Source organism: Aquarana catesbeiana, unplaced genomic scaffold (assembly GCF_042186555.1).
Source record: "Aquarana catesbeiana isolate 2022-GZ unplaced genomic scaffold, ASM4218655v1 unanchor225, whole genome shotgun sequence".
Lineage (NCBI taxonomy): Eukaryota > Metazoa > Chordata > Amphibia > Anura > Ranidae > Aquarana > Aquarana catesbeiana.
The window spans coordinates 1,820,001-1,847,712 of NW_027362652.1; the positions used below are offsets into that span (position 1 = coordinate 1,820,001).

The 27,712-nt window shown below is 43.9% G+C and overlaps 1 protein-coding gene across 1 annotated transcript in view; it reads right to left on the reverse strand.

Moving 5' to 3' along the window:
- Positions 1 to 26,891, reverse strand: part of LOC141121568 (uncharacterized) — an 84,270-nt gene extending 57,379 nt beyond the window's left edge. Inside the window, exons 1-7 of the mRNA XM_073611202.1 lie at positions 26,696 to 26,891; positions 19,242 to 19,356; positions 18,978 to 19,112; positions 18,768 to 18,891; positions 18,554 to 18,651; positions 18,263 to 18,398; positions 13,983 to 15,038 (exon numbers count right to left, since the gene is read on the reverse strand). Of these exons, the coding sequence (XP_073467303.1) occupies positions 13,983 to 15,038; positions 18,263 to 18,398; positions 18,554 to 18,651; positions 18,768 to 18,891; positions 18,978 to 19,112; positions 19,242 to 19,337 (1,645 nt within the window). The 5' untranslated portion in view covers positions 19,338 to 19,356; positions 26,696 to 26,891. The remainder of the gene's footprint in view (positions 1 to 13,982; positions 15,039 to 18,262; positions 18,399 to 18,553; positions 18,652 to 18,767; positions 18,892 to 18,977; positions 19,113 to 19,241; positions 19,357 to 26,695) is intronic.
- Between the last annotated feature and the right edge of the window lie 821 nt (positions 26,892 to 27,712).

Sequence of the window (27,712 nt, forward strand, 5' to 3'; positions counted from 1 at the left end):
CACCACTGACCACCAATGCTGGGCTGGGGATAGACTTTCTTCTCACCGACACCAATGATGGGACTTTCTCACTGACACCCAGTGTTAATTTTGACATTAACCACTTAAGGACCAGCCTCGTTTTGGATTTTAGGTGTTTACATGTTTAAAACAGGTTTTTCTGCTAGAAAATTACTTAGAACCCCCAAACATTATATATGGTTTTTCTTCTAACACCCTAGAGAATACAATGGCGGTCATTGCAATACTTTTTTTTGCACCGTATTTGCGCAGCGGTCTTATAAGCGCACTAAAGTTATCCCAATTTTTTTTTATATTGTGAAATATAATGTTACGCCAAGTAAATTGATACCCAACATGTCATGCTTGAAAATTGCGCCCGCTCCTGGAATGGCGTCAAACTTTTACCCTCAAAAATCTCCATAGGCGACGTTTAAAAAATTCTACAGGTTGCATATTTTGCGCTACAGAGGAGGTCTAGGGCTAGAATTATTGCTCTCGCTCTACCGGTCGCTGTGATACCTCACATGTGTGGTTTGACCACCGTTTTCATATGCGGGCGCTACTCGCGTATGCGTTCGCTTCTGCGCGCGAGCTCGTCGGGACAGGGGGGTTTTAAAAAATTTTTTTTTAATTTTTATTATTTATTTTAAAATATTTTATTTATTTTTACACTGTTTAAAAAAAAATTGTGTCACTTTTATTCCTATTACAAGGAATGTAAACATCCCTTGTAATAGAAAAAAGCATGGCAGGACCTCTTAAATATGAGATCTGGGGTCAAAAAGACCTCAGATCTCATATTTACACTAAAATGCAATAAAAAAAAAAAAAAAAGTCATTTAGAAAAATGACATTTGAAAAAATATGCCTTTAAGAGGCGTGGACAGAAGTGACGTTTTGACGTCGCTTCCGCCCAGCAGTATCTTGGAGACGAGTGAGCGCCATCTTGGCCTCACTTGTCTCCAGACACACCAGGCAGAAGGACGCGATCGCCTCCGCCGCTACCGACGGCTCCGGTAAGCGGCGGAGGGCACCGGATCGCGGCGGGAGGGGGGGGGGCCCTCTCCCGCCACCGATAAAAGTGATCTCGCGGCGAATCCGCCGCAGGGACCACTTTTATCTGAAAGCCGGCCGCCGCACGAAAACGGGGATACCGGGGTTATGGCAGCTAGCTGCTGCCATAACAACGATATCCCCGTTCAAACTTAGGACGTATATATACGTGCGGCGGTCGGGAAGTGGTTAAATTTCAATTACGTTTTAGTCATAGTCTTTTGACTAAAAATGCCATTTTAGTGTTAGTCGCATTTTAGTCATCTGCAGTTGTTTTAGCTTTAGTCGTATTTAGTCGATTAAAATCTCCAGAATGGGTTTTTACCTCACAGCTATATGCGCATTTGGTCTGTGTGTCTCTCCCAACCTCTAGATAGACTCTGGTCTCGCTGGCAGCTTGACATACCCTCGTTGGACAATGATGATTGGGGTGAAGTCTGGGATTTTCCTTTCAGCTCCTTAGTTTCTATGCGGGATCGGCTGATCCAATTTAAGATATAGTGCATAGAGCGTACTTTACTTCACATAGACTCCATAAAATGAACCCTACATGTCCATCGGAGTGTGGGAGATCTCCCCAGGAGATTTCTCTCATATTTTCTGGCATTGCCCTAAAATTCAGCAATATTGGAGTGAGGTGATTGACATGGTAAATAGAGTCGCATCAACTACACTACCACATGCCATGGAAGTCTGTCTTTTGGGGCTAATTGAAACACTTGTACCAACAATAGCAAAACGCACACTGGTCGGATTATTGTTATTCTATGCCCGGAAAAATATTGCCATACAATGGAAGAAGCCAACCCCCCCTTCATTGACACAATGGAAAAGTCTGGTTAATAGTAACCTTCCTTTATATCAGTGGTTCTCAACAACCCTAGTGCCATGACCCCTTGTTAAAATTTACCAAGATGTCGGAGACCCCCAACCGTAAAATTATTTTCATAGCGTGGGTTGTCAGCACCCGGGGCAAGACAAGTAATTTGCGCCCCTAATCCATGGACATTTAGCACTCCCTGAGTCCCTAACACTCATACAGTATTAAAACCCTTATGGTACATTTTAGGATGTACCACTCTTTCTCTTTGCTTTCCTTTCTTTCCCTTTTATCTCTCTCTATCCTAATTTCTTGTTTTTTCCCCCCCATTCCTCTTTCTAGCCATCTTTCTTGTTCTTTCTCTTATTCTTTCTCTCCCTTTTTCTTTGTTCCTCCCCCTCTTTTCCTCTCCCTTCCATGTATTCCCTATTTTATTCCTTCTCTTACTTCCTTGTGGGGGGGTGGGGGGGTGGGGGTTTGGGGAATGGGATAAGTGGCAGTGTTGGGGGGAAGTTCTGATCAGCCAACTAAGGTGCTCCTGATCAAGGTCATCTGCTGATCTGAGAACTGTAGTGGGGACCTTTAATGGCAACTATAATCACAGGTAGTGTTACTCAATGCGTCTCTGACTTTGTGGTGTCTCGTAGTAGTGACACCTATGCCAAAATCAGGAGATAGGGTCTCCTCAAGCCCCTCCCACTTCACATTCCTCACCAGTCACCTGACCTCTAGTCTCTGCCCCCCAGTCATGCCATGAACTGAATGGGCGGCTCCGAAGAGACTGAGTGGGCGACCGCGGGCTCCAGGGACAGCCCTGCTGGGCGGCCACAAAAAGGCTGGGAGAGCGGTGCGGGCTTCAGGAACAGCCCAGGATTCGGTGACCCCTGGCAAATCATCATTTGACCCCCGAGGGGGTCCCAACCCCCAGGTTGAGAACCACTGCTTTATATAAAGACACATACTTCAATAGAGGGTGCCCGATGAAGTACGATAGAGTCTGGCGTACATGGTTAGATGAAGTGGAAACAGCTTGTTGAGTCTCCAAAATAATATGATGGGGGTTGAGAATAATAAAAGTATTGAGTTTTTATTGGTTACGACTGGGAGAGAGGACTTGACGTCTCAAGTGACCTCTAAATAGATACAAGAAGAAGCAAGCCATGGGTTTAGCTCATTATAGGATAAATAATACAAATTATAGTAGTTCGCCATGTGATGTGTATGATACCTTGTATAGGCACCACAGTTTTTGAGTTGTGTATGTATTGTTTGTCTTGAAAAATGCAATAAAAATAATAAAAATCGAATGGGTTTAGTTAAATTGTAATACATTATTGAAACATTTCTCTAAAATTACCAAACTCATTATATACACTATTTTGCCAAAAATATTGGGATGCCATCCTTTACACACACATGAACTTTAATGACATCCCAGTCTTAGTCCGTAGGGTTCAATATTGAGTTGGCCCACCCTTTGCAGCTATAACAGCTTCAACTCTTCTGGGAAGGCTGTCCACAAGGTTTAGGAGTGTGTCTATGGGAATGTTTGACCATTCTTCCAGAAGCGCATTTGTGAGGTCAGGCACTGATGTTGGACAAGAAGGCCTGGCTCGCAGTCTCCGCTCTAATTCACCCCAAACCTGTTCTATCAGGTTAACGTCAGGACTCTGGGCAGGTCAGTCAAGTTCCTTCACCCCCAAACTTGCTCATCCACACTATATTGCCAAAAGTATTGGGACACCCCTCCAAATCAATTGGTGGAGGGGGGGATTATGGTGTGGGTTTGTTTTTCAGGGGTTGGGCTTGGCCCCTTAGTTCCAATGTAGGGAACTATTAAGGTGTCAAAATACCAAGACATTTTGGACAATTTCATGCTCTCAACTTTGTGGGAAAAGTTTGGGGATGGCCCCTTCCTGTTCCAACTTGACCGCACACCATAAAGACATGTATGAGCGAGTTTGGGGTGGAGGAACTTGACTGGCCTGCACTGACCTCAACCCGATAGAACACCTTTGGGATGATTTAGAGCGGAGACTGCGAGCCAGGCCTTCTCATCCAACATCAGTGCCTGACCTCACAAACGCTCTTCTGGAAGAATGGTCAAACATTCCCATAGACACACTCCTAAACATTGTGGAATCCCTTGCCAGAAGAGTTGAAGCTGTTATAGCTGTAAAGGGTGGGCCAACTCAATATTGAGCCCTACAGACTAAGACTGGGATGCAATTACAGGTCATGTGTGTGTAAAGGCAGGCGTCCCATATAGTGTGTGTGTGTGTGTGTGTATATATATATATATATATATATACTGTGTGTATGTGTGTGTGTATATATATATATATATATATATATATATATATATATATATATATATATAATCATGTTAATGATATCATGTTATTATTTATCGTATTTATGGTATTAAGGTTTGAACAAACTACACAGACACTCTACACAGTGGTCTGAGGAGGCCTGTAATGCACAGTGCTCTGGAGGGTCATCTGAGGAGGCCTGTAATGCTGCACAGTGCTCTGGGCAGTCTGAGGAGCCCTGTAATGCATAGTGCTCTTGTTTTCTAGTTGGGTCTGTCAGGACTCAGGAGGTCTGTAATGCACAGCGCTCTGGAGAGTCATCTGAGGAGGCCTGTAACGCACAGTGCTCTGGAGAGTCATCTGAGGAGGCCTGTAATGCTGCACAGTGCTCTGGGCAGTCTGAGGAGACCTGTAATGCATAGTGCTCTTGTTTTCTAGTTGGGTCTGTCGGGACTCAGAAGGCCTGTAATGCACAGCGCTCTGGAGAGTCATCTGAGGAGGCCTGTAATGCACAGTGCTCTGGAGAGTCATCTGAGGAGGCCTGTAATGCACAGTGCGCTGGAGAGTCATCTGAGGAGGCCTGTGATGCTGCACAGTGCTCTGGGCAGTCTGAGGAGGCCTTTAATGCATAGTGCTCTTATTTTCTAGTTGGGTCTGTCGGGACTCAGGAAGCCTGTAATGCACAGCGCTCTGGAGGGTCATCTGAGGAGGCCTGTAATGCACAGTGCTCTGGAGAGTCATCTGAGGAGGCCTATAATGCTGCACAGTTCTAAGCACACCACACCACTAAGCATGCTACAGTCGCAACCTCTTACTGGGCTTGGCTGGAAAAAGAATAATTATTCATAGCTCAACCTTGTTGTATTTCTCATATTGGCCTGTGGTACCAGGGACACCTACTGGCGACAGTGAGAAATGCACAACTCAATTGAGATTAGAAAAAGACCAGATAACCTGTACAATTAGTCTGAACTGTTTACAGCTCAGCCAAAAATGAAATTTACATTATAGCCCCAGTTTAGGACCAGGGGGCTACAATTGTAATAAGGTGAAACACAGATAGACTTTATGTCATGATAAAATGCACTCACAAGCAAGTGTATACATCAGGCATTAAAAATGTATCCATGTTTCACTCCAGAGGAGGGTTGCCATACAAATAGAGGTGGTGTCATTACGGGGCCGCTTTTTGGTCCTGGCCAGGGGGAACCAATGGTGAAGCTCCAGAGTCTGATGACCATCCGTATAGAAGGAAGCCTTATTTTGGGTGAAACAACCATTGCGACAGGTCCTGTGGGATCCACCCTCCAATGAAGTCACTCTTTAGGCATGTGCAGGAACATGTTTCAGGGAGCCAGTCCTCTTCCTCAGCCTGCCTAAAGACTACCCACTTCAATACAAATACACATGACAGGGGGCCTGAGAAAAAAGATGCTGGTACCTATCCGTGTTAGGCTTATAGAGACCAGGCTACATGCAAGCATCGGGACACTGCTATGGGTTGGAATGAATAGAACTTGATATATTGTACAGAAACAAAAAACAAAAGACTAAAAAAGAGTGAAAACGACAACAAAAAGAGCAGATAGGGAGGACAACGTAACGACAGCAGACCAGCCGCCTAACATACAACTAAAGATTCTGCCGCACTGAATCAGGACAAGAGATACCACTAATCATGAAGAAGATAATAAAAATGAATGGTCATAATGAAATGTTAATAATACTCATGATAATATATGATATAATTATTATTATTATTATACAGGATTTATATAGCGCCAACAGTTTACGCAGCGCATTACAACATGAGGGCAGACAGTACACTTACAATACAAATCAATACAGGAGGGATCAGAGGGCCCTGCTCATTAGAGCTTACAATCTAGAAGGGAGGGTCAAGTGGAAACAAAAGGTAATAACTGTGGGGGGTGAGCTGATGGAGAAAATGAAAAAAACATTTGTTGTTAGGTGTGGGTGGGATAGGCTTCAGGGATTTTCAGGGATCGTCTAAAAGCTAATAGAGTAGGACATAAGCGGACAGATTGGGGTAAGGAGTTCCACAGGATTGGAGAGGCTTGGAGGCGAGTATGGGAGAAGGTGACGAGGAGCTAGAGAGCAGAAGGTCTTGAGAGGAACGAAGAGAACAAGTAGGTTGGTATTTAGAGACTAAGCTAGTGATGTAGCTGGGGGCTAAATTGTGGATGGCTTTGTACGTAGTTGTTAGTATTTTGAATTTAATTCTTTGGCAGACCGGAAGCCAGTGGAGGGATTGACAGAGAGGGGGAGCAGACACAGAGCGGTTGGTAAGGTGAATGAGTCTGGCAGCAGCATTCATGATGGATTGAGGAGGTGATAGACTATGTAGAGGTAAGCCAATGAGAAGGGAGTTGCAGTAGTCGAGGCGAGAGATAACCAACAAGTGAATTAAGAACTTTGTTGTGTCATTGGTTAGGAAGGGGCGTATTTTGGAGATGTTGCGGAGGTTGAGGTGGCAGGATTTAGACAGTGATTGGACGTGGTGCTTAAAGGAGAGTTCGGAGTCCAGGACTACACCTAGGACCTTGGCATGCGGGGATATAATATATGGGGATGCTGAATATCTGAGTAAAACCATAAATGATAGTTAGAACTAAGAAGATTCTGTTTCATAGAGACTTCCTGTGTGGGGTTCAGAGAAACTGCAACTCCAGAAATGTTTTCATACTGTGAACACGGCCTTGTGTTGTGTATATACTCTCTCTCTCTCTCTATATATATATATATATATATATATATATATATATATATATATATATATATATATATATATATATATATGTACTCTATATCCTAAAGATGGATACTGATGGTTTGGGTTCACCTCTACCATGGGTTTAAACTAAATCCTGAAGGTTCAAGGTTCACAACCCTAGGAAATGTTTGCTCGAGCGATTATTTTTAAAACTATAATGCAATGCATGTCCTTTCAATGATGGTCAGCAAGCTTAGAAGGGTCAGTCAGTCAAGGGACAGCCGCTGTGTCAGTGAATTTGAAGATGTTGTGGGTAAAGATGAAAAATAAGTGAATCTGCCTGGGTTCAGTCCCAAGGGCCTGCGTGTGAAAAAAAAATCAGCATTTTATTGCACATATGTTATTGTGAATCCCATTGAAGTCAATGGGATATGAATCTTGAATATGTAGAAGTCTCCATTTTTAAAAGGTATAGGCAAAGGGTTGTCAAACAAAGGCGATGGGTAGCTGGCGACTGCCCTAGGGAACACACACCAATGCAAAAAATATGGTTTAGGGAGAAAGTCTTTTAACTACAGTGGAACCTTGGATTACGAGCATAATCCGTTCCAGGAGAATGCTCGTAATCCAAAGCACTCGCATATCAAAGCGAGTTTCCCCATAGAAGTCAATGGAAACGAAGATAATTAGTTCCGCATTGACTTCTATTGCATGCAATACCGCATGTGGCCGGGGGCGCCAGAGAGCCTCGGACAGCTCGGCTGAACTCGGAAACCCTCGGAAACACTCGGGAGCGGGAGTATTTCTGAGTGATTCCGAGTATTTCCGAACGGCTCCGAAACGTTCCGAGTGTCACCGGCGCCCCCGCACCTCTGGCCAAATGCGGTACTGCACACCACATTAGCTTGAACTCTGCTCGTTTTGCGAGACAACACTCGCAAACCGATTTAGGATTCTAAAAATAAAAATGTTGCTCGTCTTTCAAAACGCTCGTTAACCAAGGTTCCACTGTACTTTCCGACTGTGCTATAGCCAAAAGATGGCTACAGTGTGGTCGTCCATGGACATCTTCCCAGAACCCTGCCTCCCGCGTGCTCTGTGACCGCTGTGTCCTTCAGACCCAGCTGATCACAGACTACGGTAAAGGGCCAATCACAGCTTATCACATGTGAACAGACTTGCCAGTAATCAGCAGTCCTTTCTTCACATACTGTGTCAGAAAAGGATTGCCATTAACTGGTAAGCCTCTCAGCAAATAGTTTACATTGATAAATAGGGTAATAATCATCAGTGCCCTGATTATCAGTGCAGCCCCATCTGTGCCAATCAGTGTCCATCATGCAGCCTATCAATGCTAACTATCAGTGCCTCCTCATCAGTGCAGCCTATTAGTGCCTCATCAGTACAGCCTATCAGTTTCCATCAGTGCAGCCTCATCAGCACACATCATTGAAGGAGAAAATGTACTTATTTGCAAACTTTTCTAACAGAAACAATGATGCCAAGTGGACCAGGACCTGAGTCAGCAAAGCAAGCAAAAATCATGGTGTTCCCTCCACCATACTTCACAGTTGGGATTATGTCTTTATGTTGGTAAGCTGTGACCTTTTTACACCCTTGAAATTGCTGAGTATTCTTCTCGAACAATTTAACTTTTGTTTCATCAGTCCTCAAAACATTTTTCCAGTAGCAATGCAGTTTCTCAAGGTGCTCTTTGGGCATGCAGCAATGTTTTTTTTGGAGAGCAGCAACTTCTTTTGTGGTGTTCTGCGATGGACAACCTGCCTGTTGATAGGCTTACATATGGTAGAATCACGAACAGGCTTGTTTTTCTATTCCAGTGATGTCTTCAAGCCTTTAGCTGTTACTCATGGGTTCTTCTTGACCTTATTAAAGGCTATGTTCACCTTTTCAGGCAGAATTTTTACTTTTCATAATAAATTGAAGGCTTTTTGTGATGTCTTTTCCGACCCAGCCATTCCAATGTGTTTACCACTCATTTGCCTCATCTATAGCTGCTTTGAAATTTCATCTGTTTATTTTAGTGTCTGAATTTTTTTTTCTTCCATTGCTCCCTGTAGAAATGTGTTTTTTTTTTTGACTGGGTATGTTTTATAACACAAAATAGAGAATATTGGGGGGGGGGGGTCAAAATTTTCCTTTGTCTTTTTTCGTTTATGTAATAAAAAATTAAAAATTCAGTGGTGATCAAAAAGATATCTCTATTTGTGTGAAAAAAAATTATATAAATTTAATTTGGGTAGAGTGTTGCATGGCCAAGCAATTGCCAGTTAAATTAGCACAGTGCAGATTAGCAAAAAATGGCCTGGTAAAAGGGGGTAAAACCTTCTGGAGCTAAAGTGGTTAACAATCTTTAGATTTGAGGGCCTCAATTCCCCTTATTAATTGTGTTGCCTATCACTGAACTCTTTCTAATTCAACAGTGTCTTTATTGAGGATTTATTGAGGATTGGTGACCAAAACTGAACTTCATAATCAAGATGAGGGTGAACCAGTGTTTGGTAAAGGTGTAAAATGATTGCTTAACCGCTTGCCGACCAGCCACCATCATTTTACTGCGGCAGGTCGGCACGATCCCGTGAGCTGTCGCAGCTGTACGTCTGCTCGCGGGATTGGGACAGCAGGCGCGCGCCCGCTGTGCAGCGGGGGTGCCGATGCTAGTGGCTGACGGTCACGATGACCGCCGGCCATGAGCGATCGCGGGCACGAGAGGCAGAACAGGGACAAGTGTGTGTGTGTGTAAACACAGATCTTCCCTGTTCTGTTCTGAGAGGCGTGACAGATCGTGACTTCCTTTTAGCTAGGAACCACGATCCATCACTTCCTCTAGGTCATTCCCCTCCCCTACAGTTAGAAACACAAACAGGGAACACAGTTAACCCCTTGATCGCCCCCTAGTGTTAACCCCTTCCCTGCCAGTGACATTTCTACAGTAATCCGTGAATTTTTATAGCACTGATCGCTGTATAAATGCCAATGGTCCCAAAAATGTGTCAAAATTGTCCGATGTGTCCGCCATAATGTTGCATTCCCGATAAAAATCGCAGATCGCTGCTATTACTAGTAAAAAAAAAAATTAGTAATAAAAATGCCATAAAACTATCCCCTATTTTGTAGACGCTATAACTTTTGCGCAAACCAATCAATTTACACTTATGCCCCGTACACACGGTCGGACTTTGTTTGGACATTCCGACAACAAAATCCATGGATATTTTCCGACGGATGTTGGCTCAAACTTGTCTTGCATACACACGGTCACACAAAGTTGTCGGAAAATCCGATCATTCTGAACACAGTGACGTAAAACACGTACGCCGGGACTATAAACGGGGTAGTGGCCAATAGCTTTCATCTCTTTTTTTATTCTGAGCATGCGTGGCACTTTGTCCGTCGGATTTGTGTACACACGATCGGAATTTCCGACAACGGATTTTGTTGTCGAAAAATTTTATATCCTGCTCTCAAACTTTGTGTGTCGGAAAATCCGATGGAAAATGTCCGATGGAGCCCACACACGGTCGTAATTTCCGACAACACGCTCCGATCGGACATTTTCCATCGGAAAATCCGACCGTGTGTACGGGGCATAAGGAAAAAAATGTTTTTTTTATATATTTTTGGGGGATATTTATTATAGCAAAAAGTAAAAAATATTGCGTTTTTTTTGTTTATAGTGCAAAAAATTAAAACCACAGAGGCGATCAAATACCACCAAAAGAAAGCTCTATTTGTGGGAAAAAAAGGACGTCAAGTTTGTTTGGGTACAACGTCGCACGACCGCACAATTGTCAGTTAAAACGACTCAGTGCTGCATTGCAAAAAATGGCCCGGTCATTAAGCTGCCAATCTTCCGGGGCCGAAGTGGTTAATCTCTGGAATGTATGTAATTTTTACTGCATAAGAGTAAACTGCTGGCTTTGTTTGCTGTGGCTTTACATTATTATTATACAGGATTTATGTAGTGCCAACAGTTTACGCAGCGCTTTACAATATAAAAGGGAGACAATACAGCTACAATACAATAAAATACAAACAGGTTAAAAGGGCCCTGCTCAGAAGAACTTACAATCCAATAGGATGGGGCAAGTGGTACAAAGGTTGTAAACTGTGGGGAATGAGCTGATGGAAATGATAAAATGATAAAATATAAAATATATTAGCTGGAGGCGTGATAGGCTTCCCTAAAGAGATGAGTTTTCAGGGTTCGCCTGAATCCAGCCAGAGTAGAAGATAGCTGGACAGATTGAGGTAGAGAGTTCCAGGGAATGGGAGATGCTCTGGAGAAGTCCTGGAAAAAAGCAAGGGAGAAGGAGACAAGGGAGCTTGAGAGCAGGAGGTCTTGAGAAGAGCGGAGAGGACGATTTGGGTGATATTTGGAGACAAGATTGGTGATGTAGCTCGGGGCAGAGTTGTGGATGGCTTTGTATGTTGTGGTTAGTATTTTGAATTTAATTCACTGGGCGAACGGGAGTCAGTGTAGGGATTGACGGAGAGGGGTGGCAGACACTGAGTGGTTGGTAAGGTGGATGAGTCTGGCAGCAGCATTCATAATAGACTGAGTTACAATAGTCAAGGCGAGAGATAACGAGGGAGTGAATGAGGAGCTTGGTGGTTTCATTAGTTAAGCGGGGCAAATTTCAGAGATGTTATGGAGGTGAAGTCTACAAGCTTTTGACAATGATTAGATTTGGGGCTGAAAGGACAGGTCAGATTCTAGGATTTTACCTAGTACCCTGGCGTGAGGGGAGGGATTGATGGTTGCATTATTGATTTTGATGGAAAAGTCACGGAGGGGGCATGGGAAGGAGGGAATATGATCAGCTCAGTTTTAGAGAGATTTAGTTTAAGAAAGTGGTGTGACATCCATGCTTATATGTCAGTTAGTAATGCGAGAGGAAACTGAAGAGGTGAGGTGAGGAGTAGAGAGATAGATTTGGGTGTCATCGGCATAGAAATGCTATTGGAAGCCATGGGAGGTTATTAAGTGACCAAGGGAGGAGGTATAGATAGAGTAGAGAAGGGGTCCAAGAACAGAGCCTTGGGGTACCCCTACAAAAAGAGGAAATGGAGAGGAGGAGACAGAGTTGTAGCTAACACTGAAGGAGCACTGTGATAGGTAGGAGGAGAACCAGGATAGAGCAGAATCTTGGAGGCTAAGGGAACAGTTTATTGAGAAGGAGCGGGTGGTCAACGGTATCAAAGGCCGCAGAGGGGTCAAGTAGGATGAGTATGGAGTAGTGGCCGTTGGTTTTAGCAGTTAGCAAATGGTTACTGAGTTTTAGTAAGGCAGTTTCTGTGGAGTGCTGTGAGCGAAAGTCAGACTGTAAGGGGTCAAGAAGGTTATTTTCAATGAGGTAGGAGCTAAGACGGTTGTAGACTGAGCATTCTAGAAGTTTAGAGGTGAATGGGAGCAATGAGATTAAGTTGTTCAGGTTGGTGGGGTCCAGTGAGTGCTTGGATGGGAGTGATCTGTGCATGCTTTAGAGGGGAAGGGAAGGTGCCACTAGAGAAGGAGAAATTGAAGATGTGAGTGAGGGAGCATAGGATAGAAGAAGAGGGTGACCATAGTAGTTGCGAGGGAACAGGATCCAGGGGACAATTAGGTGGGCATCTGAGAAAAGTTTTGTAACCTCTTCAGTAGTAGCCAGTTCAAAAGAGGAGAGTGTTGACTGTGCTGTTAAGTTATGTTAAGTAGGGAAGATGTATGCACAGTGAAGGTGTCCTCACGTATTGCATCAATCTTGTCTTTGAAGTGATTGGCAATCTCCTGGGCAGTGAGTGAGTTAGTGGGTAGAGGGTACATTGCAGTGTAGCGCTATCCCCAAGAAGCCGCTGGTGATGATGGGTCCTCTGCTCTGCCATGACTCTCTAAACTGCTCGATCCCCACTGACACACTTGTTTATACACTAAAAAACAGTTGCACTTGTGGATCTAAGGGTTAAGCAGGCTAGCACTCAAAGAATGCTGAGGAATGAGGTCAGAAAACAGCTTGACAGTAAATCAGTTAAATGTATTAAGGCAATTAATTGTACAGTAATAGGGTGAAAATCGACAAACACATGAATAGTCAAAAGAGCATTACAATAGACAAAAGGGCAATGAATCACTACCTTTCACTTAAAGAAACGATAGCACCGTCAGCTTGAATCCTAATGGGGTTACGAGCATCTCTAAATAACCTCAATTAGTTCACCTTGTGCATACAACCTCAACAGCAGGTGGGTTTATGCGTTCCTAGAGTGGAAGGGGTACCACTGGAGGTGGTGAAAGTACTTAGTAATTAACATTGACTGGCGTCCGGCATCTTTAGGTGGTGCACTGTCCTGATCATTATTCAATCAGTAAAGGCTAAGCATCTAAGTAGAAGCAGTCTCTATTTTGGCTAACCATGATTGGTCGGCAGTTAGGGCATGTGGTTCAGTTCATCACTTCCTGGCAGGCAGCTACTCTGGTCCCAACAACTTGGTGACTTGCAATTTCCAGCAATCGGGACCCAGATCCTCACAAAAGCCGCAGTCTCTCAACTCGGACCCTGAAAACACAGTGATTGTCTCTCAACTCAGTCTCTAAAGGCAGCCCCAGCAGGCTTGGGTGCTGGTCTGCCCCTCTCCCTGATGTGAGGGAAAAAGGCACAGCAACAGGTCCTCTTAGCTCCTCATAGAATGATAACAGGTTGGTATGGCAAGAAAAGTCTTTCATAAATTCATGCTGGCTGTCACTTATAAAACCTTTATCAGAGACAAAAATTCTGTATAGTGTTCCTTACTTTTCCCTTAAAAATTTACATGCTATTGATGTTAGGCAGACTGGTCTGTAGTTTCCCGGTATGCATCTCGATCTCTCACAGGGCAGTGCCTAGCTGTCCATGCCCTTTCGCAATCTCTTGCCTATTAGCCTTTAAAATGGTCTGAATTCATTTTTAAGGTTCTGCTCCCATTGACTTCAATGGAGTTTGGTTTCACGTGTGAGATCTCTGGTGTGTATTAAAGACTGATTTCCGTGCAAAGCATTTCCCACACCTTGGACAGGAATAAGGCTTCTCGCCTGTGTGGAATCTCTGATGTATAACAAGATGTGATTTTCGTATATAACATTTCCCACACTCAGCGCATGAATACGGCTTCTCCCCTGTATGAGATCTCTGATGTATAACAAGGTGTGTTTTCCGTGAATAACATTTCCTGCACTCAGGGCAGGAATACGGCTTCTCCCCTGTGTGAGATCTCTGATGTCTAACAAATTGGGATTTCCACGTAAAACATTTCCCACATTCAGGGCAGAAATATGGCTTTTCCCCCGTGTGCAATCTTTGATGTAAAACAAGGCTTGTTTTCTGTGAAAAACATTTTCCACATTCAGGACAGGAATTTAGCTTCTCCCCCGTGTGAGATCTCAGATGTCTAACAAGGTCTGATTTCTGTGAAAAACATTTTCCACAATTGGGGCAGGAATACGGCTTCTCCTCTGTGTGCAATCTCTGATGTCTAACTAGGTTTGATTTCTGTGAAAAACATTTTGTGCATTCAGGACAGGAATGCAGCTTCTCCCCTGTGTGAGATCTCAAATGTCTAATAAGGTCTGACTTCCGTGTAAAACATTTCCCACACTCAGTGCAGAAATTTGGCTTTTCCCCCGTGTGATATCTCTGATGTATAACAAGAGTTGATTTCTTTGTAAAACATTTCCCACACTCGGCACAGAAATTTGACTTCTTGCCCGTGTGAGATCTGGAATGTATGATGAGTTCTGATTGATGAAGAAAACATTTCCCGCACTCAGAACAGGAATGAACTTTCTCACACGTGTGAGATCCATGATGTATAATAAGACTTAATTCAGAGCTAAAGATTGCTCCACATTCAGAACAGAAAAATTTCTCCCGCCCCTGAATTCCGGCACCATCCCTCAGACTACAAGGTTGCTCAGAGGCAGAGGGATTTGATCTCTTAACCACACTGTGAAATCCACCATCCATAGCTGAGCTCATTGTCTTTTCTCCTGCACAATCTCTTGTGATATCCTTATCCTCCATTTTACAACCTGGAGATAAAGTGAGATGATCCTTTGAGGGTTCCTCGATAGCATGTCCTGGAAAAATATAAAAACATGATCATTAAATATGAGAGGGTTCGTTCACTTGAATCAAGATTCCATCTGGATCTGGTAGACTTGAGTGGGCAGATGTTCTCTTTATTCTATAATAATATATTCTATATTCTCTCTATTCCAATCAGTTGGGACCCTTTCCCCTTCAGTCAAAGGGCCTTTGGTCCTCCTCCCTGATTCCTTCTACATTTACACGGCCTTGAGAGCAGGAACCAATGGGGACTGCGAGGGGCATGCTCTTTACATAAAGGCAAGGCTAGGCACTGGTCAGGTGACCATAGGCCTAGGCTTCTGGTGACGCACAACACTACAAGGTGTTTGGAGAAGTATTTTCCTCTGAAAAAATGTGTCAAATATAGAGGGTGTTTATTTCCTTGATAAAATGCATAAATATCTTGTCTTTTGCTATAATATGAAGGTTACGGGTATGGCAAAGCATCTTACTTAGTTACATAGTTGGTGAGGTTAAAAAAAGACACAAGTCCAACCTGTGTGTGTGCTTTTATGTCAGTATTACATTGTATATCCCTGTATGTTGTAGACATTCAGGTGCTTATCTAATAGTTTTTTGAAACTATCGATACTCCCTGCTGAAACCACTGCTTGTGGAAGAGAATTCCACATCCTTACCGCTCTTACAGTAAAGAACCCTCTACGTAGTTCAAGGGTTAACCGCTTCTCTTCTAATTTTAGTGGATGGCTGCATCTCTTTTAAACTCCCTTGCGTGGAAAAGTTTTATCCCTATCGTGGGGTCACCAGTACGGTATTTGTACATTGAAATCATATCCCCTTTCCTCATAGCTGAGATCCTCCAGTCCCTTTTTTAGCTTTGTTGCCCTTCTCTGGGCCTTCTCCAGTTCCAGTACATCCTTTCCGAGGACTGGTGCCTAGAACTGGACAGCATACTCCAGTTGCGGCCGGACCAGAGTCTTGTAGAGTGGGAGAATTATCGTTTTATCTCTGGAATTAATCCCCTTTTTAATGCATGCCAATATTCTGTTTGCTTTGCTTACAGCAGCTTGGCATTGCATGCCATTGCTGAGCCTATCATCTACTAGGACCCCCAGGTCCTTTTCCATCCTAGCTTCCCCCAGAGGTTCTCATTTGCCATGTAGTTGCCCATCCTATTAATTTCTTTAGATCTTCTTGCAAGGTTTCCACATCCTGCATAAAAGTTATTGCCCTGCTTAGCTTAGTATCATCCGCAAATACTGAGATTCAGCTTTTTATCCCATCCTCCAGGTCGTTTATGAATGAATTAAATAGGATTGGTCCAAGGACAGAACCCTGGGGGACCCCGCTTTCCACATCAGACTATTCCAAGTACTCCCCATTTATCACCACCCTCTGAACTTGCCCCATAGCCAGTTTTCAGTTCATGTACTCACCCTATGGTCCATGCTGACAGACCTTATTTTGTACAGTAAACATTTATGGGGAACTGTGTCAAATGCTTTTGCAAAATCCAGATACACCACGTCTACGGGCCTTCCTTTATCTAGATGGCAACTCACCTCCTCATAGAAGGTTAATAGATTTTTTTGGCAAGAAAGATTCTTCATGAATCCATGCTGATTACTGCTAGTGATATCGTTCTTATTACTAAAATCTTGTATATAGTCCCTTATCATCCCCTCCAAGAGTTTGCATACTATTGATGTTAGGCTAGCTGGTCTGTAGTTCCCAGGGATATATCTTGGCCTTTTTTAAATATTGGTGCTACATTGGCTTTTCTCCAATCAGCTGGTACCATTCCAGTCAGTAGACTGTTCGTAAAAATTAGGAACAATGGTCTGGCAATCACTTGACGGAGTTCCTTAAGGACCAACGGGTGTAAGCCATCTGGTCCCGCTGACCTATTAATGTTAAGTTTTTCAAGTCTTTCTCTAATTTTACCCTCTGTTAGCCACGAGGGTGTTCCCTGTGACGTTTCATGAGGATAAACATTGCAGTCTTGGTCACTGAATCCCCCCCCCCCCGTTTCCCTCGTGAAGACTGAGAAGAATAAATTCAAAACCTTCGCCATCTCCCCATCTTTTGTAAACAGATTCCCTTCACCATTCTTTATGGGGCCAATATGTTCTGACCTCCCTATCTTTCTATTTATATACTTAAAGAATTTCTTTTTTTTTTTTTTTTTACTCGTCTCTGCTATGTGCCTCTCATGTTCTATCTTAGTAACCTCGATTGCAACCTTACATTTCTTACTGCATTCTTTGTAAAGTTGGAATGCTGGTGATGACCCCTCAGCCTTGTATTTTTTGAAGGCCTTCTCCTTTGCTTTTATATGCATTTTTACGTCGGAGTTAAGCCACCCAGAACTTTTGTTAGCTCTTTTAAATTTATTTCCCATTGGGATGCACTGGCCAATACCTTTATTATAATATGCTTTTAAAGCACACCCATTTTTCCTCCGTGTTCTTTGTTCCTAGGATTTTATCCCATTTAATAGCTTATAGCAAGTAGATTAGGAAATTTGGCTCTTTTTAAATTCTGTGTCTTTGTATATCCCTTGTGTTCCCTATTTGTGTGATTTATGCTAAAACGAAATGACCTGTAAATCGCGGTTTCCTAAATTGCCCCGTATTTCCACATCTTGTCCTCATGATGATGAGGACAAAGGATCTGAAAGAAAAGGAATCTGGAAGTCACCTTTAAAGTAGGGAGGCTCCAGATATCCATCTTTCATTCATTATGAGTGAAGTGAATATGTATCACTGGACAACATGATTGACAATAGTTCAACGTCATGGGACATGGGTTTGCATGTTTCTTTACCTAACATAGATGTTCTCATGGGGGAGGCAGTTTCTAGGAACTACCTCCATTTTTAAAGGGGGTTTCCAGATTCTAACCAGCCCCTCCACCTGCAGACCCCCACAACCAACGGGCCAGCATTGTGGGGAAGAGGTCCATGTCCTTATCTACATGGGGACAAGGTGCTTTTCCAGAAGGTTTCCACCAGCAAGGTATACCCCTCCTGCTGACCCCAGAATCTATATAAAACATGTGTGAATACATAAATTGTGTCTGCAACATAGAGAAGAGGGTTTATCTGAGAGAAAAGAAGTTCTAACGCGCCAGACGGGTGTCAGTGACTAATGTCAACCTACTATTAGCTGATATCTCTAATCTCTCGCCCCACTCTGGACCATCAGTGTGCTGTAACAGAGCAGAGATAACAGAAGAATATATTATGGCTCACCTGTGCTGATCTCTGTAGGAGTGTCCTCCTCTTTGAATGTCTTCAACATTCCACCCTCCTCCGTATATTGCTGATCATCCCTCACATACGTCTCTTCTACTTCACCCTCAACGTTCATGTTCATCAGACCTTCACCCTAAACCAACAGAATGGCAGAAAATAACAATTGTAAAATAGAAGTATTTCTGATGTGAGATCACATAGAAAATATTATCTTGTAGAGTCCACACATTGTCTCAACATGTCAGAGTGTTCAATCACTTTATGTTCCAGACCCTCAACTCCATCTACCTGATGATGGTGAGGGATGGTGTGACCTTCCTGTGCAGAATCCCGGGAATACAGAGTATTGGGACATCTCTCTGGTGGGTTCCCATTACTGGATCCATCTGTAGGAAACACACACACTGACTGAATACATTGTTTCTATGTGTTTATCAGATGATGGGGGATCTAGGTAGACCCTCCGTACTGCTCTCTCCTTTACAATAAAGTCTCCACTTACCCGGTGATGTGAGGGGCGGCTGATTGTCCATCATGACGTCCTTGTAGAGATCCTTGTGTCCTTCTAAGTACTCCCACTCCTCCATGGAGAAATAGACAGTGACATCCTGACACCTTATAGGAACCTGACACACACAATGATACAGTCACCATCCAGACACATCCCTTGTCTGTTACTGGATAATGTCCCAGAATTCCCAGCACCGCTCACCTCTCCTGTCAGCAGCTCCATCATCTTCTCGGTGACTTCTAGAATCTTCTGCATGTTGTGTCTCTCGGGTTTTAGGGAGTCACAAGGAGGCACTGTGATGGTCATATGATCACCTGACTTCACAAGAGGAAAACTCTATATTGAGAAACCAATAGGAATATCATGTTAGAATCCCAGAATCCTCCTCACCTCCCAGGTCAGGTCTGTGTTTTTTTTTAATAGAAATAAGAGTGATGTCATGTGACCTCCCAGAATCCTCCTCACCTCTCCGGTCAGCAGGTAGATGATCTCCAGGGTGAGGTTTAGTATCTTCTCCGTTATGGGACTCCAGTCCTCCTCCATCCTCATTGATGTGGTCATGTGATCTTTGCAGGTTTCCCTGTAGACAGAGAATAATCTGGACTGTATTGGTTGTACAATATTAGGATGGAGAAGTAAGAGGTTGGGAAGCAGACTAGTTTGGCTGACACTTGATTGCCTACAGAGATATCTGCATCACCAATGTCCCAGTGTTCAGCTTTTCATAAACCAGAACAATTACTGGACATGCAATATCTTCTGTCTAATAACAATATATGTGTGTTTGTGTGTGTATGTGTGTGTAAAGTCTATTACTGGTCTTTTATTATATAAAGTTTTCATTATTTCTATACTGGTATAATCTTGTGGATGTTGTTATATAATGGGTGCAGTAGTGTCTCTCCTCATAATAATTTAGCTTGGCTTTCTGGTTAATGTATTATTGAATAAAGCTTTTATTTGGAGATGGAAAGAGAGCTGGGTGGTGGATTTGGAACAACTTAGGGTGGAGACCATTTTTGACCATTCCTGAACCCTGCATCCTGTGTGTAACGTACTCCCGAACCCTGTGTATAACGTACTTCCGAACCCTGCACCCTGAGCGTCGGGCACTCCTGAACCCTGTGTGTAACATACTCCTGAAACCTGCACCCGGAGCGTCACGTACTCCTGAAACTTGCACCCTGTGCATAACATACTCCTGAACCCCTTCTTACATAGTTACATAGTAGGTGAGGTTGAAAAAAGACACAAGTCCATCAAGTCCAACCTATGTGTGTGATTATGTGTCAGTATTGCATTGTATATCCCTGTATGTTGTGGTCATTCAGGTGCTTATCTAATAGTTTCTTGAAGCTATCAATGCTCCCCGCTGAGACCACCGCCTGTGGAAGGGAATTCCACATCCTTGCCGCTCTTACAGTAAAGAACCCTCTACGTAGTTTAAGATTAAACCTCTTTTCTTCTAATTTTAATGAGTGGCCACGAGTCTTGGTAAACTCTCTTCTGCGAAAAAGTTTTATCCCTATTGAGGGGTCACCAGGCCGGTATTTGTAAATTGAAATCATATCCCCTCTCAAGCGTCTCTTCTCCAGAGAGAATAAGTTCAGTGCTCGCAACCTTTCCTCATAACTAAGATCCTCCAGACCCTTTATTAGCTTTGTTGCCCTTCTTTGAACTCGCTCCATTTCCAGTACATCCTTCCTGAGGACTGGTGCCCAGAACTGGACCGCATACTCTAGGTGCGGCCGGACCAGAGTCTTGTAGAGCGGGAGAATTATCGTTTTATCTCTGGAGTTGATCCCCCTTTTAATGCATGCCAATATTCTGTTTGCTTTGTTAGCAGCAGCTTGGCATTGCCTGCCATTGCTGAGCCTATCATCCACTAGGACCCCCAGGTCCTTTTCCATCCTAGATTCCCCCAGAGGTTCTCCCCCCAGCGTATAGAATGCATTCATATTTTTGCCACCCAAATGCATTATTTTACATTTTTCTACATTGAACCTCATTTGCCATGTAGTCGCCCACCCCATTAATTTGTTCAGGTCTTTTTGCAAGGTTTCCACGTCCTGCGGAGAAGTTATTGCCCTGCTTAGCTTAGTATCATCTGCAAATACAGAGATTGAACTGTTTATCCCATCCTCCAGATCGTTTATGAACAAATTAAATAGGATTGGTCCCAGCACAGAACCCTGGGGCACCCCACTACCCACCCCTGACCATTCTGAGTACTCCCCATTTATCACCACCCTCTGAACTCGCCCTTGTAGCCAGTTTTCAATCCATGTACTCACCCTATGGTCCATGCCAACAGACCTTATTTTGTACAGTAAACGTTTATGGGGAACTGTGTCAAATGCTTTTGCAAAATCCAGATACACCACGTCTACAGGCCTTCCTTTATCTAGATGGCAACTCACCTCCTCATAGAAGGTTAATAGATTGGTTTGGCAAGAACGATTCTTCATGAATCCATGCTGATTACTGCTAATGATATCGTACGTATTACTAAAATCCTGTATATAGTCCCTTATCATCCCCTCCAAGAGTTTACATACTATCGATGTTAGGCTAACTGGTCTGTAATTCCCAGGGATGTATTTTGGGCCCTTTTTAAATATAGGTGCTACATTGGCTTTTCTCCAATCAGCTGGTACCATTCCAGTCAGTAGACTATCTGTAAAAATTAGGAACAACGGTCTGGCAATCACTTGACTGAGTTCCCTAAGTACCCTCGGATGCAAGCCATCTGGTCCCGGTGATTTATTAATGTTAAGTTTCTCAAGTCTAATTTTAATTCCTTCCTCTGTTAACCATGTAGGTGCTTCCTGTGTTGTGTCATGAGGATAAACACTGCAGTTTTGGTTACTGAAGCCCCCCGATTCACTCGTGAAGACTGAGGAGAAGAATAAATTCAATACCTTCGCCATCTCCCCATCCTTTGTAACCAGATGTCCTTCCTCATTCTTTATGGGGCCAATATGGTCTGTCCTCCCTTTTTTACTGTTTACATACTTAAAGAATTTCTTGGGATTTTTTTTGCTCTCCTCCGCTATGTGTCTTTCATGTTCTATCTTAGCTGTCCTAATTGCACGCTTACATTTCTTATTGCATTCTTTATAAAGTCTGAATGCTGAGGATGATCCCTCAACCTTGTATTTTTTGAAGGCCTTCTCCTTTGCTTTTATATGCATTTTTACATTGGAGTTAAGCCATCCAGGACTTTTGTTCGCTCTTTTAAATTTATTACCCAATGGGATACATTGGCTAATGCCCTTATTTAATATGCTCTTAAAGCAAACCCATCTCTCCTCCGTATTCTTTGTTTCTAATATTTTATCCCAGTTTATGCCTTTTAGCAAGGTTTGTAGTTTAGGGAAGTTGGCTCTTTTGAAATTCAGTGTCTTTGTATTCCCTTTATGTTTCCTATTTGTGTGATTTATACTGAAACTAATTGACCTGTGATCACTGTTACCTAAATTGCCCCGCATTTCCACATCCGTGATCAGGTCTGTATTGTTGGTAATCAGTAGGTCCAGTAATGTTTTATTTCTAGTTGGTGCGTCTACCATCTGACCCATAAAATTGTCCTGCAAGACATTAAGGAACTGGCGAGCCTTAAATGAATGTGCGGTTCCCTCCGCCCAGTCTATGTCTGGATAATTAAAATCCCACATTATGATAACACTTCCCATTCTTGCTGCTAATCCAATTTGTGATAGGAGATCCGTCTCCACTTCCTCCCTCAGGTTTGGGGGCCTATAGCATACTCCCAGTATTATTTTCCCCTTAGCTTTATCCCTTTGGAGCTCTACCCATAAGGATTCCACCTCCTCTCTAGCTCCCTCAGTGATGTCATCTCTCACATTCACTTGTACATTATTCTTGATATATAGGCATACCCCTCCCCCTTTTTTACCCTCTCTATCCTTGCGGTATAGGGTATACCCTTGAATGTTTGCCAGCCAATCATGAGAGCTGTTGAACCAGGTCTCTGAAATTCCCACAAAATCCAAATCCTCCTCGTACAACAGTATCTCTAGTTCACCCATCTTGTCCGCCATGCTCCTGGCATTGGTGAACATGCCACATAGTTTAGACCGGTCGCATATTGTCCTCGTATTGGGTGTTTCGAGATTGCAACTAGGACTTGCTACTATACTCACCTTGTGTTTTTGTGCTTTGGTTAACCTACCACTAATGCCCCCAATACTAGCCTCTGGAATATCTTCCGCGCTGGCTATCTCTGCCTCTGGACCCTCCCCCCCATCGCCTAGTTTAAAAACCCCTCTAACTTTTTGGCCATCTTCCTTCCCAGCAGATCTGCACCCTCCTCATTTAGGTGCAGTCCGTCCCTTCTATAGTACCGGTTACCAACTGAGAAGTCGGCCCAGTCCTCCAGGAACCCAAACCCCTCCTTACTACACCAGCTCTTCAGCCACTTGTTTACTTCCCTAATCTCCCTCTTCCTTTCTGGTGTGGCTCGATGTACCGGTAGTATTCCTGAGAATACTACCTTGGAGGTCCTTTTCCTCAATTTAGCTCCTAAGTCCCTAAAATCGTTCTTTAGGACACTCCATCTGCCTCTGACTTTGTCATTGGTGCCAACGTGCACCATGACAGCCGGGTCTTCCCCAGCCCCTCCCAGTAATCTGTCCACAAGATCCGTGATGTGCCGAACCCGAGCGCCCGGTAGACAACATACTGTTCGGCGCTTCAGGTCTTGGTTACAGATTGCCCTCTCTGTCCTTCTAAGAATTGAGTCCCCTACCACCAGAATCTGTCTTTCCTTTCCCTTTGCTGCCCCCCCACTCTCACTGGAGGAGTTCTTCCCCCGGCAGCTAGGAGAGTCCCTCATCTCCAGCAGTGCTGGTCCCTGACTGGTTTCACCAATGACACTCAAAGTAGCGTACTTATTGGGATGCTCCAGTCCTGGATCGGCCTCCCTGGCTTTTCCCCCTCTACCCCTCCTGACTGTCACCCATCTACTCTTTGCTAGTGCCTGCACCTCTTTGTCTCCACCCACCTCTGTGCTGGCCCCTGCCGGCACCTGCCGTGTACGTTCCTGGCTCTCATTTAGTATGGAGGGACTTCTCAGTGCTGACAGTTGCTTCCCCAGATTCAGAACCTGGGCTTCCAGGGAAACAATGTGCTTACATTTTGCACAGCAGTATTCGCCCTCGATCTGATGATCAAGGAACGCATACATGCGGCAAGATGTACAAAGAGTCGCCTCTCCACACCCGCCTGGCATCGTACCTATTAAATTTAGTGAGGATTTGGGGATTTTACCCTGTCCAAATTACCTAACAGCTAGAATTACCTAACAGCTACCTTCTGCGTAGCATACTCCTGAACCCTGCATCCTGTAAGGCATTCCTGAACCCTGCACCGTGTAACGTACTCCTGAACCCTGTGTGTAAGGTACTCCTGAACCCTGCACCTTGTGTGTAACGTACTCCTGAACCCTGCACCCTGAGTGTCACGTACTCCTGAACCCTGCGCCCTGAGTGTCACGTACTCCTGAACCCTGCGCCCTGAGTGTCACGTACTCCTGAAACTTGCACCCTGTGCATAACATACTCCTGAACCCCTTCTGCGTAGCATACTCCTGAACCCTGCATCCTGTAAGGCATTCCTGAACCCTGCACCGTGTAACATACTCCTGAACCCTGTGTGTAAGGTACTCCTGAACCCTGCACCTTGTGTGTAACGTACTCCTGAACCCTGCACCCTGAGTGTCACGTACTCCTGAACCCTGTTCCCTGAGTGTCACGTACTCCTGAACGCTGCACCCTGAGTGTAACATACTCCTGAACCCTGCACCCTGAGTGTAACGTACTCCTGAACCCTGCACCCTGAGTGTCACGTACTCCTGAACCCTGCACCCTGAGTGTAACATACTTCTGAACCCTGCACCCTGAGTATAACATACTTCTGAACCCTGCACCCTGAGTGTAACGCACTCCTGAACCCTGCATCTAACATACTCCTGAACCCTGCACCCTGAGCGTCACGTACTCCTGAAACTTGCACCCTGTGCATAACGTACTCCTGATCCCTGTGAAAAATACACTCCTAAACTGCACCTTGAAACTCGGCACCCTGTGCATAATTGTGTGTAAACGTATTCCTGAACCCTGCACCTTGTGCGTAACATACTCCTGATCCCTGCGCATCACATACACCTGGATCTTGCACCCTGTGCATAACGTACTCCTGAACCCTGTGAATAATGCACTCCTAAAACCTGCATTATTCACTCCTAAAACCTGCACTCCTGGTTTTAACAATTACCCTTTAAGACCCTCCCATGGGATTTTGTGGTGGTGGTGGTGGTGGGGGGGGGGTACTGGACCCCTGCTCTTGCTGTGTAAAAACAATTATACACTTAAATTGCTGGCAAATGACATTTCATTGACAGCTTGAATTGTCTCTGCGCTGTGTTTATTTTTTTAAGCCAACAAGAAAATGTCATTTGCTTGCAAATTTAAAAAAAAATTCCTTTGTAAATGCTGCAGCACTTTCTGTACATCACAGAGATGTCCCTTCACAGGCAGGATTAGGACACCCCCCAGGCATGTTGTTTAACCACTTGCCTACCTAATACTAACACCCCCTTCCTGCTCAGGCCATTTTTTCAGCTTTCAGTGCTGTCGCACTTTGAATGACAATTGTGCGGTCATGCTACACTGTACCCAAACTAATTTTTTATCATTTTCTTCACACAAATAGAGCTTTCTTTTGGTGGTATTTAATCACTGCTGGGTTTTTTATTTTTTGCACACAAAAAAAAGACCAAAAATTTTGAAAAAAAAATTTTGTAACGAAGTAATTTTTCGCTTTCACTGATGTGCCCCTGTGACCCCCTGTGAGCAGATGCCGCTGATCGGCTCTCCTCTCCTCACTCTGTCAGTGTGAGGCGAGGAGAGCCAATTACCGGCACTTCCTTGTTTACATGTGACCGGCTGTGATTGGACACAGCCGATCACATGGTTAAAGAGCCGCGGACGCGGCTCTTTACACAGATCGGGGTCGCGCCGCGTCCTAGCACCGAGCGCACAAGAGCGGCCATTCTGGGATGCCGTTGTCCCAGAACAAGAGCTGCACCGCCCCGCCGTCATTTGACGTCATTTGAACTATCCAACCGAACCCAGGACTGTTCATCTCATCCCTAGTGAGAAGCAGACATCTCCCCTAAATAACCCCCACCCCCCATCTCTTGCCCCCTAATAACAGTGGTATAATCTGTTAATTTAGACTGATGAGGTGAGAAGGTGATTGGTGTAAAAAGTAACACATCTCCAAAATAAAGAGAATGTTCCGGCCCCGTAAGCGGGGAAATGTTCTGACCCTGAAGGGGTTAAAGCGGAGCTCCGCCGAAATTTTTTTTTTAAACGTCAGCAGCTACAAATACTGCAGCTGCTGACTTTTAAAACCTGTCCAGGGTGCCCGCGATGTCGGCACCCGAGGCCGAACCTTCTCTCGGTCCTCGGGTGCTGCCGCCTCCATCTTCGGTAAGGGAATCAGGAAGTGAAGGCTTGCGGTTTCACTTCCCGGTTCCCTACTGCGCATGCGCGAGTCGCGCAGCGCAATACGGATGGTCCCTGCTGTCTCTGGGACCCGTGTGTTTCCCAGCAGACAGCGGGGGGGGGACAGGAAGTGGCGTAAATAACCGCAGATTCTGCGGCTATCTATGCCAGAAGTGAAGGATGTCAACTGTGACACTGGAGGGGGGGGGGAATCCGATGAGTGGAAGTTCCACTTTTGGGTGGAACTCCACTTTAATCTAGGTTTCCATACTATATATGTGTGTAGAATCATCTGCTGGAGATAAAAGACATCACAGTGACTATGGAGGAAGAGGACGGACATGACGGGGGGTTACTGGGTGTAAATAGAAAATAAGATCTTATTACCTCCTCTACTGCCACTTCCAGCAACGTCTTCTCTCTACTTCCTCCCGACTCACCTCTCACCCGGAACCTACTATTTATACCTGACATATCTTCCTGTCTGTATCTGACATCACTTCCTGTCTCGGTATAAGTGTGATCCACCTTGTGGAGCTCAGAGGAACTGCAGCTCTGAGAAACCTGTCATACCGCAAATATGGCCTTGTCATTATTTCCAACTGTCTTAGATATTGCAGCAGGACAGTCCCAGGATTTTGGCTTCTGTCCCATTGAGTCCTTGTCCTGCAGGTTCCAGGACACTGTGCAGAGTACCACTACTATTCCTTTATACTGGCTTTTGAAATTTACAAATGCAGTAATTTAGAAATTGGATGAAAGGTTTAGCGCTGAGAAACGCTTTTTGAAAGATAAGTAGTGCATTTTATATACAACTACACTATATTACCAAAAGTATTGGGATGAACTTGAACTTTAATGGCATCCCAGTCTTAGTCCGTAGGGTTCAATATTGAGTTGGCAATTTTTTATTTGAGAATCTTGCAAACAAGAAACACATTCCAACTTTTTTTTTTTATACAAAAATATAAAAAAATAAATATTATACATATATACATATATATATACATACATACATACATACATACATTTCCTTTTTTTTTTTTTTTTAAATATGCATAACATATTGTATATACGACTAAACATAATAATAAAGGCTTACTTCAACCTATAATATATGAACAAAAGGGTTTTTTTTTTTTCAACCAAGAGGAATATCACTGTATTATATTATACTATATACATATATCACTAAATAGCACAGACATCTTCAACAATTCTACACATTACTCAACTTGATTAACACTCAGACCAAGAAACATAGATTATCATGTGTATGTAGCCTTTCTTCAAAATTATGTTTATCCTTGAAAATCTAAAGGAGTGTCCAGAGAGAAAACAGGGAAAGAACCCAACACCCAGAGATCAACAAACAGCAGCTACAGGCCTGATATTCCTCCACGC